We start from the raw sequence: 20498 nt of genomic DNA on the forward strand, positions 1-20498 counted from the left end.
AGTAAAATTTCGGTCGGTTGACAATGGTTTTCTCGGGGTGTCAATTTCAACTGTTACCCTCCCAAACAGGCACTATTTATATAGTGTCGATGTATCTATTTCATATTTAAATGTCTGATTTCATATGCAATGTCAACCCGGGCCGTGCACGCACGGGTCAAAGTCTATAGTTTGTATTAAATGGAGACAGCTCTTAGAACAAAATATTACAAGCTGTTAATAAAAATTTTCTTAATATTCATGACACATTTTATATATGATATAATTTTAGGTAGAGAGATCTCATGCATTGAGTTCTTTCTGCCCTTTATGAAAAGTAGAAAATAAATTCAATTAAGGCTACACCAATATATTTTCTTTTTCGTTCGGGGTGCGTCTTTTAACCCCAAGGAACCCCAAGGAAACCCCAAGGAAACCCCAAGGAACCTCAAGGATACCCCAAGGAACAAAAATTAATAAATTTTAATACCCAAGGGGTCTTATTGGACTTCAAGGGTCACCTCTTAGTACCCCAAGGAACCCCAAGGAAACCCGTAAGAACCCCATGGAACCCAAATGATAAAGTTATTAACCAGTGATACCCCAGGGGTCTCATTCGAATCAAAGTCTCACCCCAAGGTACCCCAGTGATAGAAATTAATAACTATTTATACCCAAGGGGTCTCATTTGAATCCAAGGGTCACCTCGTAGTACCCCAAGGATACCCCAAGGAACCCCAAGTATACTCATTAGAACCCCAAGTAACCCCAATAATAGAAATTAGTAACTAGTGATACCCCAGGAGTTTCATTATACCCCTATACCCCCACAAATGAAGTTTAAGGGGGTATATTGGTTTCACCCTGTCCGTCTGTCTGTCCATCTCTCTGTAGATGCAACTTTGTCCCCCCTATAGAATTTTTTACTACTGCATGGAACAGTCTGAAAATTTGTACATATGTTGATCACCATCTGAAGATGTGCACCTGTAATTTTTTTAGGATCAGACAAGATTTAATGATTTTATGGCAGTTTTCATTTTCCTCATTCTATATATTGTTCACTGATGTTGAAAAGTAAGGGAGGTAATCCTTACAGATTTTATTAATTAATTTATAGCATTAAAATACCCTAAAATATATTTATATAAATACATTCAAATGGAGGTTTTTTGTCTTTATGCGTTAACTAAATTTATCTTTTATAAGTATTCTATCAACTGACAATGCAGAATTTTTGTTTGTCAATGATAAATTCTTAGGAGCTGGCTGAATTCATTTGTCCCAAGAGGGCCATTATCTGAGCCATGGTTTAGATGGAGCATGTGTGTATGGAAAATTGATAATCTGTAAAATGGGCAGTGGCTTTGGGGCTAATTTAAAAGGAAATAAATAATAACATTATTAAAATAAAGAAGTGAACTATTTTTAGAAGTTGTTTAAATTTATTAGTCATGCAAGTAAATTGATGAAGTGACCCTATAGGGAATTTAATTTAAATTATAGATTTAAAATTACTGATATGATTGTAGTGTTTCCACAATTTTAAAATTGTTTGTAATATTAAATTTTCTTTCTTACATATTTTTACATAGTATGGTAATTATAGTAATGTTTTGGGGGTTTATTAAATTTAACAAGCGCCTGTCAAAGAAAATCATATATAAAGTCCTATGGGATCAATTTTTTGATATGGAGTTCCATTGTACCATAGCAGAAAGTGAGTAAAATTTGAAACAACTAACTGCATCTGTTAAAGCTATACACGCTATAATTTGCGTCAATTTTGAATGACAGTGAAAACGCATGTGTTTGTCTACTTATAAAAGTTATCCTTAATCTGTAAATTACAAGGGTGAATTCCATCTCGTTACAAAGATATAGATTTTTAATTGTTTATTTTCCTGCCAGGAAAATATACCTTTTCATGAATATTGATGAAGGAAGAGCAAAGCGACCTCATTGCGCATGTCCGCGGAGAACTAGGTGGTCGTTATTGTTTGCCTAATTAAATATCCAACTTGATTTTTAATATGCTTAACAGTAAATTGTTAATTTGAAATACATACATGTATAATGAGTAAAATACGCTTGCCATTCACGATACCCTTACTTCTGCATTAACACTTATAGGATCTATAAATAGCACATAGGGGAAAAACACAGGTCTACGTCATTTTTTAAAAGGAAGTATTCATATCTACTCACAGGCTTGTATTTTTTTCTTTTGTTTGTACTCGTATATCGGACAAATTTATGCTTTACTGAAAATATCCTTTCCTTTGTGAAACTATTACAATTATGAAGATGTTGACCCTTCACCAGTTTTGGTATGATAGGCTAAATTTAGCTGTCGATATCACGTGATATATTGATATTCACGAGGAGGCATTACTTTCCTGGCAGGAAAATAAATATTTTTTATTGTTTAATATTTGATATATTTGTTACGTGATCGAATTGAGCATTATAATTAACAGAATAAAGGTAACTTTTATTAGTAATCAAACACATACATTTTCCCCTTTATTCAAAATTGACGCAAATCATAGCGTGTATAGCTTTAAGACTCTTATTAGAAAGATATTCAAAGTTTTATCAACAGAAGAGCATTGCTTGGCTACCGGTATTTCCATTTACTGCAAAGGGTGGGATTATTGTCATTTTGTTGGTTTTTCATTAAAACAATTAAATAAAAAAAAATATCATCAGATACATTAATTTGTAAATATATTACTGTTATACATATTTATTTAAAGTGATAAGTACCCCAAAGAACCCAAATGAATCCCAAGTATATACCAATGAGAACCCAAAGGATACCCTTGAGAACCCCATAGATACATGCATGTACTTCAATGGTGGAAAGTAAATTTGATGACCAAGGCCGGTCTCATTAAAAATCAAAGGGTCACTCCTGATACCCCAAGGATACCCCAATTATAAAAATTGATAACTATTGATACCCCAGGATACTCATTGGAGTCCAAAGGTCAACTATTGGTACCCCAAGGATACCTGTAGGAACCCCAATTGCAAGGTACCCAATTGATAGAATCTAATAACCACCCCAATAGTTGTACTGTAAAACATATTACTAATTAATACCCAATTACTCAATGGAATATCATAAAAACATCTAGGCAACCCAAGGAACACTTGTGATACCCCAATACATACTGGTATGATAAAAATAATGTTTCTCCTGACTTAAAATATCTGTTCACTTTGGATGAATTTAACAATTAGTGTTGTCAAATCAGTTGAAAATCATAATCGAGTACCGTTAATCAGCAGAATTTGTTGTCTCTTACCAACTGATGATCAGCCAATATTGAATCAGTAACAAATTATATCAAATTCATGAAAATAGGGCACTAAATTTTATGTCACCACAAGGAAGTCTGCAATTCTTCCGGTGAACCATTCATATGAACACTTAATATGACAATGTTTCTTTGGTGAAATTTTCAAATGAAGTGGAGAGAGATATTGTTCAGTTACAAAGACCCAAACTTGTTTTACTATTGACATAGGGGGTGTTACCCTTATTGGAGTACTTTTGAGAAAAGACAAGAAGTGATCATGGAAGTGTGGAGTGGGTACAACACAATGGATTGACCCATTATGCGTGCAGAATGTTCACCTGAGAGGCACCAAAATACCTGTTAATTGCAGGTAGACACCCTTTGTATATTGGTGGTAGCTCTTGGACAGGGATTAAAGGGCCAACATAACCCTTTACATACACAATGGCTTCACCATCACTGTTGCAATATATTTACCTACACCTACATCTCCTTGTTTATTGGTAGACAACCCTTGTGAATTTTGGGTGTCTTCCCACTTTGCTATAATTCTGAAATTTTTATGGGTGACTGATTTTAGCTAAGTGGGAATGGTGCTCAGGTAAGGGTTTCAAAGAACAAAGGAAATTAATTACAGGTAAATTATAGTCTGTTCAATTATTGACCTTAAGCAAATTTTTAATAAAAAAGAAATAACAGGCAGTTTTTTGAGATTATGTTTAAAATAAAGTTAAAAAAATTAATTAGAAACTTGTAATAGAAGTAAATTTTGATAATTATAAAGGGTTTGTTCTATCATGATTGATCGTACAAGCTAATTTTTATTTCATGTAAAATTACTCAATATTCATTCTTTTGAGGAGAAGGGATATCAAAAAGCCCCGAGGGTGTATCCAGAGATATAAAATTGTGTTATTAGGGTATCCTTGGGGTTCATTTGGGTATAAAAAGTTATATTACTGGGTATCCTTGGAGTTCCTTGAGGTATCCATAGGGTGTGTCAGGGATAACAATGGGGTATCTGTATTATTACTATTAGAGTACTACTAGTATTAGGGTATCCTTTAGGTTTCTTGGGGTACCCATGGGGTTCCCTGGGATACCTTGTGATTTGTCTAGGATATCAATATTAAAGAGACCCAAAAAGTATCAAGAGATATAGTGTATCCTTGGAGTTCCATAGGATATCAAGAGTTATAAAATTTATATAACCAATACATGTATAAGAGTATCCCTAGAGTTCCTTGGGGTATCCGTGGGTTTTGTCTGAGATACCAATGAGTCCCTATGGGTATCAAGAATTTAAATTTGTGTTATTAAGTTATCCTTTAAGTTCCTAGAGGTATCCTTGGGGTTCTGTGGTGTATCAAGAGTTATGAATCTGTATTTGTAGGGTATTCTTGGAGTTCCTTGGGATACCCTGGAGTTCCCTGGGATTCTTAGAGGTGTATCTGGAATACCAATGAGTTCCCAGGGTTATCAAGAGTTTTAAATTTGTATTACAACATATTACGGTATCCTTGGGGTTCTATGGAGTATCAAGATTTATGATTCTGTATTATTAGGGTATTCTTGGAGTTCCTTGGGATATCCCTGGGGTTCCCTGGGATTCTTAGAGGTGTATCTGGAATACCAATGAGTCCCCAGGGTTATCAAGAGTTTTACATTTGTATTACAATGTATTAGGGTATCCTTGGGTTTCTATGGAGTATTAAGAGTTATGATTCTGTAATATTAGGGTATTCTTGGAGTTCCTTGGGATATCAATGGGGTTCTCTAGGATTCCTAGAGGTGTATCTGGAATACCAATGAGTCCTCAGGGTTAATAAGAGTTTTAAATTTGTATTATTAGGGTATCCTTGGGGTTCTATGGAGTATCAAAAGTTATGATTCTGTATTATTAGGGTATTCTTGGAGTTCCTTGGGATATCCCTGGGGTTCCCTGTGGTTCTTAGAGGTGTGTCTGGAAATACCAGTGAGTCCCCAGGGGTACCAAGAGTTTAAAATTTGTATTATTAGGGTATCCTTGAGGTTCCATGGGGTTCTATGGTGTATCAGGAGTTATAAATCTGTATTATTAGGTTATCTTTGGGGTTCCTTGGGGTATAATTGGGGTACCAAGGGTAAGGGGTGACCCTTGCACTCTAATGAGACCCCCTTGGGTATCAATAGTTATTCATTTCTGTCATTGGGGTATCCTTGGGGTTCCTTGGGGTTTCCTTGGGGTTCCTTGGGGTTAAAAGACGTGCCGTTTCGTTCGCCCCTGTGCACTCATTTAAATAAAACTATACAAATATTATTAATTTCCCACATCCATGAAATTCTGCACTGTTTTCTGTTCTATTCCCGCTCTATTTTCGCATTTTAAATTGGCTACAAAAAAATAATGATTTTATAATTTAATCACTCGTCCGCTCATACCCTTTTTCATTGAATGACCAATGAACAATAAAGTATATTGGTGTGGCCTACAATTATTGTTTCATCAAAGAAAGCAAAATGTTAATTGCTTCAGATTTTGAACAATTAATGCATTCATTTAATACAAGCAGTAGATCGTTGGCCACATTAATCACCCAACCAACAATGTCTGGACCAGAGTAAATTAAATTAAAGGGGCATGGTCACGATTTTGGTCAAATTTTATTTTTCTGTTTTTATTATTTGCAATGCTTTACGAATGCATTTCTAATGATCAATTGAAATTTGGGTGACCGTCGTTGACTTTTACGCAAGATACAGGGATTACAATTCTTTGTCATGTAAACATTTTAGGCTCGTGCCCTGTTTTTGTTTACATAGGTTCAATATTCCAGTAAAAATTCTTTTTAAAGCTGGTTTGTCTATCTTATTATTCATTTTAAGCATAAATTAACAGTTCCTAACGATTAACACATTCATTTTAGGTCAAAAACTGGAATTTTCACTTCAACATTCAAAATGTAAACAAAAGCTTTGTTTACATAGCAAAGAATTGTAAGCTCTGTAACTCGCTTATAACTCATCAAATGACACTCAAATTTTACTTGCCTATTAAAAATGCCTCACTGAAGCATTGTAAACATTAAAATCGAAAAAATAATTTTTGACCAAAATTGTGACCTGTCCCTTTAAACTCAAGGAAATATTATAATGTGAAAGAATGAAATCCTGAATAATATATATGTCAGCAGTCCCTTTAATCTAATTTGATTTTGATAATCTACCACTGAGGGTGAATAAAACTGATTCATCCAAGGTTGTGAGCCTCAGTTTCATCTTGTATTGTAACGATTGAGGTATTAATTACCCATGATTTTATGAATACTTATAAAGAGTAAATTCTGTTCTGTAACTGAAATAGACAATAATACCAAAGGGGTTCACACCCTAATAGATGTGACTATATATATGCATATAACATAATGCATTTTTATTTGTAAATTGTAAGGATGAAAAAGAAGTTTATTGTGCACATTTCTGAAGAAATTTTCTTGTATTAGACATTTCCACGTTTCAATACTTAGTCTGTAAACTTACATCAGGCTTATTTATAAGTCAACATTTCAAATAAGTATTACAATAACTGTCAAAACAATTTTTCTTTTGATAATAAAATTTATTTTTTGTTATGTGTTTGTAATTAAAAATATGCAGACTATACAATCTTATATATTTCAAACAAATGAAACAATGTTATTAAAAATTATATTAATGCAATCGAAATCTAAAATTTGAATTTAGTCTGTTCTCAGTTTTTGGTCTTTAGAACAATACGTATCATCAATGTGATGATACTTTATGATATTAAATTGAAACAATTTAATATTAATGAGATGTAACCTGAACAATTGCTAATTAGATTAAAAGGAAAGGGAGAAGCAGGGTACATGATGAGAGCAAATCACTTTAACAACTTTTTTTTTGTCTCTTTCAGATTCATTATGTTGTCATGTGACAGAAGGCCCCAGAACCTGACTTTGGTTGTCCTTGCAGTAACAGTAGGGGTTTTGTATTTAGCATTTTACCGAAATTCATTTGGATTTATAAATGACGTAAAAAGTAATATCCAGAAAAGCCCCAGCTTTGCACAGACAGACAATTCGGAGATACGAAGTGATTCTAACCCAACTGATAAAAATTTTATTGATTGTCGAGGGAAAAGGCAGAAAAAAATTAAAACCATATACAGCCGTGACCAGAAAGGTTGGTATGAGAACCAGGAAGTTTGTAACGCCTGCTTCGATTTTCCCAAGGCTTCCCTTAAAACCAGCAATGGACCTACACCCATCTTCATTTATCCGAGAGACCAAGATATTTGGGTCTCAACTTCACTGCAAGACAAAGGAACATTTGAATCTGAAAAGCTGATGGTCATTTCCAAGATGATGAAAGATCACCCCGATCTTAATATAATCGATATTGGAGCCAATATTGGTAAATATTTGTGCATGTTCACATGTTACGTCTACAGAGAACGAATTACAAAGTACTAGCTATCTATAAACTATGTGTGTTTTTTTTAAAGTACTTTGCTGGATAGTTTAGTGTACATAAAAATTTATCTTGTGCAATATTTTAAAATTTAAAATGTTTTTGAGTACCGGTATTCTTATAAAATACAAAGTATTTATACCTTTTATGAAATTTTTACCATACCATTTATCAAATTGAACATAGTAAAGAAGATAAATATAAAAATATTTAGATTTTTTAAGAAAATTTTTATTCTTTAAACAATTCTTTCGTTGTTTAGTAGGTGTTGCCATTGTGCTTTATGGATGTTATGATAAAATGAAACTTTGTAGGAGTACATGAGATAAAAAACAACATCAAAGAAAAAGTATAAAGTGTATGCCTTTGAAATTTTACACCCATCATGAGGTATCCTCAGGGTTATTTTTCCTAATTTTTGAATGAATCCATTGAACCAATCTATATTTGTAATACCCTAAATATTTAGCAAATTTGGTGTATTTTTAACCGGGTTTTCCGAAGCAAAAATCCGGTTATTAAAATGGTGAAAATGGCAAGCTGTCGGGCGGGCGGCTGCCAAAAGGGTACCCTCATTGTACGGATAATTCCTCCTACAGTTTTAAAGATAGGAAGTTGTTCTTTTGGAGATCAATTGTACATATATCAGAAGTGTGCATATTGCTAGGATTTTGATTTCTGATAATTGATGAAAAAAATACCAGCTTTTGAACTTAGTCATTTTTTGACAAAATATTGCATATAGGGTACCCTCATTGTACGGATAACTCCTCCTACAGTTTTCAAGATAGGAAGTTGTTCTTTTAAAGATTAATTGTACATATATCAGAGGTGTGCATATTGGTAGGATTTTGATTTCCGATAATTTATGGAAAAAATACTAGCTTTTGAATTTAGTCACTTTTTGGCAAAATATTGCATATAGGGTACCCTCATTGTACGGATAACTCCTCCTACAGTTTTCAAGATAGGAAGTTGTTCTTTTGCAGATCAATTGTACATATATTAGAGGTGTGCATATTGCAAGGATTTTGATTTCCGATAATTTATGAAAAAAATACTAGCTTTTGTATTTAGTCACTTTTTGGCACACTATTGCATATAGGGGTACACCATTTCACTGGATATGGGTTAATTGACATGGATTATGGATAAAGTTCACATAAAAGAAAACCCGGTTTGCTGTCACATTGACAGCTTTTCACTTGTTTTTTATATTTTGAGATGGCCCTCATTAAAATCTAGAGGTAGAATCAAAATGTCGATGGTGGTGTTGTCGTTGTAAGATTCTCACATTTTCATCTTCATCTCCAGAACCAGTGGACCAATTTCAACCAAACTTGGTACACAGCATCATTAGGTGGGGGGGATTCAAGTTTGTTAAAATGAAGGGCCACACCCTTTTTTAAGAAGAGAATTAATTAGGAATTTTGAAAAAAAATTGGTATTTTTCCAATAACTTCTCATAAACCAGTTGGCCATAAAAGCTGAATCTTGTGTGGAAGCATCTTTGCTAGCCAAGTTTGTTCAAATCATGATCCCTAGGAGTAGGATGGGGCTACAATGGTGGGCCAAAGTTGGGGAGAAAAGTATTTTCTTTTTTAAAACATTAGACAAGGAATGCTGTAACTTACCGGGTATGCGAAAGCATCCCCAAGTAGTGTAGATTCAAGTTTTTTTTTCAAATAATGATCCCCAAGGGTGGGATGGGGCTACACCAAGGGGTAGAATTTTACATAAGAATAAATAGAAAAAATATTGAAACATCTTCTACATTTAAATCAGTAGGCCAGTAAAGCTGTAACTTGTATGGAAGTATTCCTATTTAGATTTGATTCAGGTATGTTCAAATCATGATCCCCTGGGGTAAGTTAGGACCACAATGGGGAGGGGGTGTCATTTTATACATAGGAATATATATAGGAAAAAAATCTTTGAAAATCTTCTTCTTTAAAGCGAATATGCCAAGAATGCTGTTATTTTTTTTTAAGCACCCTTTTAAAGTTTGTTGAAACATGATTCCCAAGGGTAGAGTAGGAACACAATGAGGGGTTTAATTTTTACACAGGAATTAAAGAGAAAAATTTTTCAATTTTATTTTTAAAAACCAATAGGCCAGGAATGCTTTTACTTGTATGAATTCATCACCAGATAGTAGATGATTCCAGTTTGTTCAAATCATGATTCCCTGGGGTAGTGTGGGGTCACAATGAAGGGTAAAATGACTACATAGGAATGTCGAGAAAAATCTTTAAATGTGAAATGACTGGAAAATATCTTGTTACCAAAACTGTGATATTAAGAATATTTTGATAAAATTTCGAAAACTTTTTTAAACAGGCATCTTTTTTCCTACATAGTTCAGATTTTTTACGACTCCTTAAAGCTGATTACGTGCTTTGACCATGCCCTGTGGGAAATATAGAATGTTGAGACACCTCTCTCTCTCTCTCTCTCTCTCCAAATAACAAATATTTTATGTGAACTTAAATTTTGTAATACCTGTAGTCCTAACAGCAGTATTTTAATGTGTTTTTAATGCAGATCACTACATAAGAGCACATGACGTCATAACGGGCGTTTTCAGAAATCATATGCGCTTTTGATCTTTACCGCATGGAAATAAAATAATGCATGATTCAGACAGGGATATTGAAAATCACAAGTAAATCACAATTTATGGAAAAGCTCTCACTGGGTTAACGCGCTATTGCATAACATTTCCTGTCTGTGACAGCACCCGTGCTCTGTCCAGGGGCTCGCTTAGACTATGACTTAAGTAGGGTCATAAGTAGGACTTGGGCGGAATCTAAGGACCTACAGAAGTCATACTTAAGTATGCCTTATACCGTAACATAAAGCAAACTTAGCAATCTCTAAGCTAAGTCATGCTTATGTTAAAAAGTAAATATTAATAAATCGTTATCTTAAGTTGATATCATGTTTATTTATAGATACAAGTGCTTGGTTATCTTAAGTTGATATCATGTTTATTAATAGATACAGGTGCTTGGTATTTCTTGGTAGACACAAAAATTCAAGGTGGCATGAGTGTAAATATATATTCACCTAAATTTTTTTAAAAAGCTCAAAGCAATGGATCTCAGGCCATACATTCAGTCTATTGTTGTTACTTCTTTGTTTTGATGAATATTCACTAATCGTTCTCGAGACTGCCCGCGGCGTAATATTAATATCGCGATGCTTTTAAAACTTGATAGAAAAATATAGTGGATTTATTTTTCTCGTTTGTTCTACATCTTACCTCACCAATAAGGTAATTTCCTTACTCTGATTATAATTTCTTCATAAAGTCAATATATTGAATTGAGGCAATCATCGTCTTTCAAACACTAAGGGGTGTTTTTGTCTTCAAACATCCTTTTCATAATTTCTCAGGTTTTGCAAGTTTACAAATATAGTCACAAGTACTTCTTGTAAACTGACCATTACGTGTTTACAAGGTATTCTGCAGCCCACTTGCATACTGTATGGAAAATGTAACAGCTCATTACGACCATTGCTAATGTTTATATCAATTAAACCAAAACTCTGATTGTGGTGAATATCAAGATTATAATAAGTTTAAATTATATTGTAAATACACTGTATTTACTTGCTGAATTGAAATAACTAACAAATAAACTTCTTAATTTGTGTAAAACAAACTTAAGATAAACTTAAGCCACCTCTATCGGCCGCCTAAGTTTTGGATAAATTGTCCTAGCTAAGCACTCCTCTAGTCACGGACTTAATTCTAAGAGTGTACTTAGTTAAGTCCTAATTAATCACTGTCTTAGACTTGAGTACCCTTTATGTTACGAGCCTCAGGTGCCTTGAGAAATCTTATCGAATGTTGGGACCTCTCTCTCTCTCAAATCAAAATATATGAAACTATGAAATTCAAAAATTTAAACTTTTTTAAAATTTTAACCATGTTAACTTGGTTAGAGGAATAAAAAGCATCTCATATCATGTTAAGAAGTCTTTTATACTACTGCACACAAACACAGAAATCGCATGTTCATATGATTCCTAAAATGATTCATAATTTACATTCATTCAAACAATCACATTTTGCCATTTTATTAAAAAAACCAAGTACTACATGTATGTATAAACTTTAATGTAGCTGTGTTCTCAATTACTATATCCCTTTATGATTAACCCCGGTTATAGTCTGTTTGGTAATTGTATTTAATTTGTTGATAGTTTGATGAAATGTTAACACTATAGTTTGTCCCGAGTTTTTGCTTCCATCGCTTTTTGATGATTTTTAATAAAAATACTCATACATGTATAAGAAATACAGTTGAAATCGATAAAAGGGAATATATCCAAGATATCTTCATTGAACAATAATCATTTTGCACTCATAAAAGTTCACAGGAACAAAAACAAATTTCTTACGGAGATTTATACATGTAATGGAAGATGTTTACATCTTTTATCCATTCGAAAGTACTCAGAACACCTCGCGCAATTTTTCAACGTTATCCTCCGGGCTTATTAATGGCTGATCCAATGCAAAATTGCCGTAGACTTTCTATTTTGGGATGTGTATTAAAACCTGAAGAGGTAGAGGGGGCGTTTCAAAACAGATAATCTGGACATTTTTCATACTAGTGGATGAACGTAGTTTGAGCACAAAGGTATTTATGCTTATAGAAATATCAAGCAAAAAGTGGTGGAAGCAAAAACTCGGGACAGAGTTTAGTGAATCTCCCTTAATATATATACCGTCTATGAGCACGGTGGCGCGGGTTGGGGTTAACCACCGATACAGGTCAATTATATTACAAGTACATCATTAAATTGATTACAAGAGGAAGGTCCCCTAACCCTCATCTTTCCTTCCAAAAATGATATTACTAAAACCGCTTTGGTTGGATTTTTCCGATCGCGTCGCGTTCAATTCTATCAGCTACGTCATGCATAAACAATACCCGCACCTTAAAGCTGACATGAATTCATAAAAGCATTTGGTGGCCATATTAGTTTTGATCGCTCCTCTAATGTCGCTGGGGTATATATACCGGTTGAGAAAGTAACGGTCGTCTGATCGAGGCATTCAGGTTGCACAGACTTCTGAATGCATGAAGTACACAATATAGTAAAATGTTTGTGATAAATAATAAAGGAAACAACAATCAATAAAATACAAAATATATTTATTATTTGAGATAATTTCCATGGTATCCGTAATATTTTGCTCAGATAGCGCTGCTTTACTTCGCATGCACATCAAACACGTGTGTCGTTCATACAGAATACATAATGTCTGCATCATTTTTAAAACCCCGGCGGCAGTTCATCCAACACAGTAGCTAAATGATGGTCAATCCAAGAAAGTAACAACGTAACAGCGTTTCCATCCGTTCCAACAAAAACGCTCCGTTTCTAAAAATCCATGCGATCATTGACATTGCTCGATCTGCCACAGTGTGTAGTTTGTGCATGTGCGATGTTATATTATACACAGGAAAACGGTCTACATTTATCGAGGATTTTTGAAGTATTTGTGGCTGGATTTCAGTCTGTCTTGTTTTGTCATTCATTGGATATGCCTTGCAAGTGAAGTGGTTGTCATATTATTTTCGTCCAAGGTAACGTGTTCGGGTGAATGAAATACCTGAATGCGGAGAAGCATGAATAGTGCTCTCGGCCTTATGTAGGGGGTGTGTAGCGATGGGCAGAACAATAGAAATCGACAACTAATATAGCGGTAGTCTGAGATAAAAGGAAATAATGCGTATTTATGAATTCATGTCAGCTTTAACCACAAACCTTTTTGTGATCGGCTTCGGCCGATCACTATTGTGTCCACATGAGGCATCCGGCAAATGCTTCCACGTGCGCACACATTCCGCTTGCATTAGTAGTTCTTACAAAAACTTGAAGTTTGGTTTCGTAGTTATATAACATTTTATTCAGTTTTATTTAAATTCATACACCTTAAGAGATGCAAACATACATAAAATACAGTTCGACGTTTAAATTCAAGAATGCACATTTTGCCTCACGCGTAAGAATTTCGATCGAAAGATTCATTCAGTAATGCAGTTGACCTCGATGAACTGACCTCAATCATCAGAAGATGCTCCATGAACTGACCTCGATCTATTGATGTTGCATAATAGAAGCTAGGAAGACGGCTTGATTTATAAACAAGGTTACGTTATAATGCGACCTCAATAGCAAGCTATGATGGCATTCAATGTTTTTCAGTCACATTAACTTATTTTAATACAACTCATTCTTTCTATACGTGTTAATGCTCTTTGAAGAGCCCTACTCAGTATTCTAAAGAAGAAGATACATTAACATTTAATAATTACGTTAAAAATATAAAACTAGAGAAGCTTAGGAGTTTACGAACGGCTTTCCCCAAATTTTTTTTCGAAATTAAATTTGTTGACGGTTTATAATGATGAAATCATGGTGTACAGATTTTTAAATTATTTTACATCAAACTGATCATGTTGATTGCTTCTAGCTATCAATATACATTATTGCCGATCATTCCTTTAAAAGGAATACTTGTTTTACTGGTGGTTTCAGCTTACCGCTGATTGGCTGCTGGTTAACTCAGACTAAATTTTGCACGGACAGAACAACAACATATATTCACATGGGTACTCGTGACTGTCGAAAGTGTACACTTGTGATAAAACATTCATATAGTACATGCATAGCTGTAGCTCTTTGTAGAAAGTTTGGGTTAGTAAATATAAAGCTACAGTGCATACAATACTTACATGTACAAAAGAATCTTTAAGGCAATTTACCGCGCAAAAAAATAACGCTATTTTTGAAAAGATTTACGTCATATACCACATTTTGTGCAAATATCCATTTAAATAATTCTTCATTTAGTTTACTACTGTTAATAACTGTAGCTTTACTTGCCCCAAACTTTCTCCTATTAAACAACCTTTAAAGTAAGCTTACTCGGAGAGCGGATCAAGAGCTGTCTTTTTTATATGTAAACAAACCAGTGTACATGTATGGAGCTGGTGATCGGGGGTTCAGTGACAAGTAAAGAAATATGCAGTAAATTGTTTGGGGATATTTGAGTATATATATTTACACCGAAAATGATAGGGTAAGTAACAGAAGAGAAACGAATCGGACACTTGCCTAATGAAGACGCACATGTACATTGTACATAACCCCTTGCACTCTCCACTTCCGTCTCATTCTTTCATATAATCGTTCAATTCGTTTATTGACTGTCGATCGAAAGGTGTCGAAATCGAGGAATATATATCTATCACTTCGACTGGCAAGTTAGTCGGTAATACATGAGCATTATACATTTACGGTATTTACATGAAATGAACGCTTAGCACATACAACTTTTAAATATTATAATTTTTTAACGCCGTTCTCTGGACCGTAGCTTGAGGCTATGGTTAAACGCCCGTTTAGAGAGAGAGAGAGAGAGAGAGAGAGAGAGAGAGAGAGAGAGAGAGAGAGAGAGAGAGAGAGAGAGAGTTTTAGTTTTGCAATTTAAACATAGGGGATAGCCGACAATGACTCCATATGGGGGTGAAATGAACTGTTCTGAGAAATCCTTCAGCTCTGGCATTGCATAAGCGTGGACTGATAACTCCGCCTAAGAAAAGGAGTTGACTATCATAAGGTTTTCACACCGGCGGCGTGTATTGTTTATGCTTGACGTAGCTGACAGAAGTGACTGTGACGCTATCGGAAAAAGCAAACCAAAGCTGTTATGATAATATTCAGCAGATTGGGGATAAACGTATAAGAACGGAAAAAGAAATACGCTTTCTTGTAGAAATAGTACATTGATATTGAAAAAAAAAAACGAGCTGGACAAACAATTATAATTTCTCAAATGGTACTTTGTATCTAAGATAATCTGTAAGTGTTTCAACATAAACCCCCTTTTTAAGGTAGTACGAAACACCCCTGAAATTATTTATTTCAAATTTTTTCTGAAATACACAAAATAATGACTTAATATGATGTAAAAATTAATTTCAGTCCATTATCTTAACAAAAAAAATATAAATCATACCCATCAATTACTCAAGGCCAAATAAATTTAGGATGCAATGTATTTCGATAATTCTGAAACATACATTTGTTGGTGTTCATATGATTTTTGTGCAATTTAGCCTTATATCATTTAAAAATGCGTAACTTGTGTTCTTTTCAAAGTAAAGACCTGAAATTTTGACACAACCACCACTAGTATTTAAGCTTTATGTCAAAAAAGCTTAAATACTATATATATATATTTGCTAAGCGATGCGATTTATGGCATTTTTGGAAATTTGATATCTCTAGAGTTGTTCTTTATGTGTAAATTGTTAAACTACGTAAGCTTATGAGAAAAGAAACAAATGATATCGAGAAACTGTTTACGAAGTAATGCATTGAGTTCTTTTTTAAATATATCCCTTTGAGCTAAGCATGGTTAAAACAATCATTTATTGTATATACACATATATTATTAAATATTTTGACCAAATCTTGAACGTTTTTTTTTTCAAAGTGCTATAAAATCGGCAATATCAACGCACTTTGAAAAAAAAATATTTTTTTCTAAAGTGCGTTAAATTGGTCCCAAAATTATAGCACATTGAAAAAAATTGCGTTGTAACATGCATGTATGATGAAAACACCTGAACAAGGAATTTTTTAATGAATTTTTGTGTGTGTGTAATTTCAGGTGTTTATACACTGAGCACCGCAAAGGCTGGACGTAAAGTACTGGCTGTTGAGGCCTTGGATAGGAATATGCAACATATATGTGCTTCTGTCATGGAGGGGGGCTTACAGGACAATGTATACCTTATCCACAACGCTATCTCTAACGGGCATTCGGTCGTCAACTTGGGTGTGGACAAGAGTAACATGGGCGGCACATTTGTGGATGTAGATTCTGGCCATATCAAGGAACTGAAATTAGGTCGGGCTCAGGGTACCTATGGACAAGTGTACACTATCACAATGGATGATCTTCTGGAACTGCCAATTATGAAAGAATTTCAAAAAGTGTTCATTAAAATGGATGTTGAGGGTTTCGAAGCCCGTGCTGTCGAAAAGGCGACGAAATTTTTCGAGAAAATCAATGTTGTTGGATTTGTAATGGAGTGGGAGTTCCACAGAAATCAACCAACCGCGAAGAAAATTATTGATTTTATGACAGCGCGAAAATATAAACCTCATGTATGCAACGTTGGAAAAGCTCCGTTGAATATAGCTGAAAGTGGCAAATGGGGATATGATGTTCTATGGCTACCAGGCTGAAACTTAGAGATCGATGTCAGTGTCTTACAATTCTTGGGTTAAATGTTCGTTTGGATTATAAAGTTTGGAAGCACATACATGTAGAATACTTAGAATTGTCTTTGATACATTTCACAGCGGATCCCTTTTCACCTCTTTATCTTTCTTGTTGCATGTTGAATATAAAATCCAGGTATGTAGCTTCGTTTTCGACAGGAGGTGGGCAGACTCCTCCAAAAACAAATCTGATAAGCCAAAGAAAAATGTAATATTCCAAAATCATGAAATTCCCGATCCTTTGGGGGTGGGGGTTGCGTAATACATTTGTCTAAAAATTCATTGTTTATTTCATTCATTTTTTCCATGTCCATCACAACGACCATTCTAATATGTTGATGGATGTTCAATGTGTTTTATGAATATATATATTTTTGCCCATAAAATTGCCCTTTTTTTTATCGAGTTTGACTTTTCGGAGTTTACGCTAGAAGAAAGTCTACATTCATCCACATAGCTCTCTGTTCGCTGCTTACAAAGTATTTTTTTTGTTAAATCACGAGATAAACAAGACCTAATGTAAAAGTCTAAAGTATAAGGTTGTTTTATTTGCTCAAAATTTACTTCGAATTAGTTTTTAACTGTTCGTCGTTTAGTTTTAGATTTCAGTTCCCATTTAAATGATACTTTTGATTCACCAATTTGATAATCCTTTCCATCAGCCAGTACAGGTGCTATTTCATAATGTATGGGTTGATATTATAATGGATTCAGTCGATACGAATTCAGTTTCAGTGTCAGACTGGCAGAGAAAGTATTGATTAAAGATATCAAATTGTGAAACCTTTACATCAATCACTCGTGGCAAGATGATATTTGCACGGTGCTAAGCACGCCTAAATCAATTTCAAACTCAGTCATGGGTGAAGTATCTGGGAATAATTATACTTTTTGGATGATATGTTTGCAAAAAAAACAAAAAAAAAAACAAAGTTAAATATTAACTTTTCATTGTTAGCTACATGCATGGTATTCGTTGAACTTTGTTCTAACTTCAGCCGCAGGCGTTAGGAAGGGTCACAAAATATAGAAAAATATTTATTGGATCTGACACCGAAGAACTTGAATCCCATAAATTTATTATAGGGCCCCAACTGCGATTTCGTATTTTTAAAAGCGGTATATAAATGTATCAGGTTTTTCTAAATAAACAAAATCATGAAATATCTATTTGACAGTCCGGTCGCTACATGTACATTCAGTAAAGTTGATGATTGTGAGTATTTTTTTTAAGTCGATGATTATGAAAAAGGGAAAAAAGAAACAAATATACAATTTGTTTATGAAAAGTATATATTTTTCCCCATGTATAGCGTTAATATTTAAGTTAAGCTATTCTTTTATTAACTGGGTCTTAATGGCTCGGATATACTTATTGTAAAGCTTGTTAGTGGTACCACGTCCGATAAGGTTGCTCATATAACCAGCGTGGTTCATGGGCCTCTTCTCTGTTACCATTGCTCAATCTAATTTAATTAAAATACAATGTATATTAGCGATGATGATATTAATTTCGTGACTGTGCTAATGAATTATTTCAAATTAGCTGGCAATATAACTTGGATTTGTGTAGAAAGTTCTGGTTTTTGTTGTGTTTTTCTTCCCCTAAAATTTATCTGTAGGTACAAAATGTATAAGCATTTTCGACAGCGAAAAAAAAATCAATGCCATTTGTCCAAAATTAGACTACTTTTAAGCGAGTTTTATGCCTGTGTAAAGAAAATACATTTAAAGATAAATCTTTAAACGTTTTTTAAGACTTTTGTGCCATACATACATTATGAACATTGTCTTCGTATGGGGCAACAAAGTGCCATACATAATAAAATTTTGAATAGATTTCATTTGCCAGAATTGACATGACATTGAACATAACTTTTGTGAATGTGACAGCGTGTATTTAAATGATTCATGTAATGTTTGATTTGGGGTACATGATAGTAATATTATTACGTTTAAGAACAAATTTTCTACCCGTTATTTTCATATAGAAAAGATATTCTTCACACGAAAAAAATGTATCATTAATGAATATGCAATATTTTTGTTTTGTTTTGTATGCATACATGCTATAATAGCACGATCATATACAATGTTGTATCCATCAATATTTTGTTCAAAATGTAAAGTGACTTTAAGATCCAAATGGACAAGGTAAAAATATTAAAAAAAAATGATTGTGCAGAATTATGAGATGTTGATCGTTATACAAAATTATTATTCTGTGATTTGAACATATCTTATTCGATAAATTACACGTAGAGCGGATTGGCAACAAGTTCCTTCAACTTACTTTTCCTCTCCTCATGTTTCAAAATTCTTTTGTATATGTTGTGTACAATAAAATATGTTTAAATTCAATGATAATACATTAAAAAGATAGAATTTTTCTGTACAATCATGCACTGATCACTATTATACACAATTCATGAAATAATGAACGAAACCGCCATTGTATATTTGTGTAATTATTCGAGTATGAATTATGTGTTCTTTGTTGCTTAAATTTGGGGATTTTTTTTGAAATAAAAACAATTGGAATCAATCTAATTATCACTTTCAATTATATATTTATGCAAACAACGATACTCAAGATATGCAAAGATCTAGATTTGTTTAATTTACTACTCGAGATTAAGTCAATATGTGAGGTGCAGTTTTCACGTCGTTGTTTTTTGCATTGTCGTAAATTACTTCTACCCACCCCCTTCTCTTCGTATATTTTTTTGTAGAAAGAAATTATATTGCTATAATCTTAATACATTTCTATTTGATCTTTTTGAATTTAAAGATTGGTTTTAGTTTTAAATTTTGTTAATTGCAGATTTGTCATAAAAGCTTACTTTTGCAGCAAAATAATAAAAAAAAAACTGATAATGAAATGAAGTGAAATAAATAAGTAAACAGTAAATAACAAAGATGCAAAATACAGCTCAAATTATTTGATATTGCGTTCGATATCCAGTACACTTGAATATTAGTCAGGTCAGAAGTAAAAAAAACAATGAATTAATCTTGCTTTATTCGGGCCTTATAGATTTGATTGGGCCCGACCGAAATTATCACCTCATAATATTCAATGAATGATTCCTCATTACTTATATTTATATAATTTTCAGCCATTGTACGATTAAATATTTGAAAATCAATAACTTAAGGCAAAACCCGCTTTCACTCCAACTATACGTCATTTGAATTTACTGAGCTGTGTAGTACAAAATCGATACGTTGAGTTAGCACAGGCAAAGACACAGTAACTGAAAAATGTACATAATATATATAATTCATAACATATACAACAACTTGAAGACTAGCTAGAGGTAAATCTAAACGGTTTATGATAAAACTGATATTGATTGAAGGGATATTCGTGTAAAATGGGACAAAAATCCATTATGTGATGTATTTTTTTTATATCGT

The 20498-nt window shown here is 33.5% G+C and overlaps 1 protein-coding gene across 1 annotated transcript in view; it reads left to right on the top strand.

The window, feature by feature from the left end:
• Nucleotides 1-19628, top strand: part of LOC128188076 (uncharacterized) — a 28951-nt gene extending 9323 nt beyond the window's left edge. Inside the window, exons 2-3 of the mRNA XM_052858879.1 lie at nt 7204-7703; nt 16462-19628. Coding sequence (XP_052714839.1) covers nt 7211-7703; nt 16462-17042 — 1074 coding nt within the window. The 5' untranslated portion in view covers nt 7204-7210 and the 3' untranslated portion in view covers nt 17043-19628. The remainder of the gene's footprint in view (nt 1-7203; nt 7704-16461) is intronic.
• The last annotated feature ends 870 nt before the right edge of the window (nt 19629-20498 follow it).

This window comes from Crassostrea angulata, chromosome 6 (genome assembly GCF_025612915.1).
Source record: "Crassostrea angulata isolate pt1a10 chromosome 6, ASM2561291v2, whole genome shotgun sequence".
Lineage (NCBI taxonomy): Eukaryota > Metazoa > Mollusca > Bivalvia > Ostreida > Ostreidae > Magallana > Magallana angulata.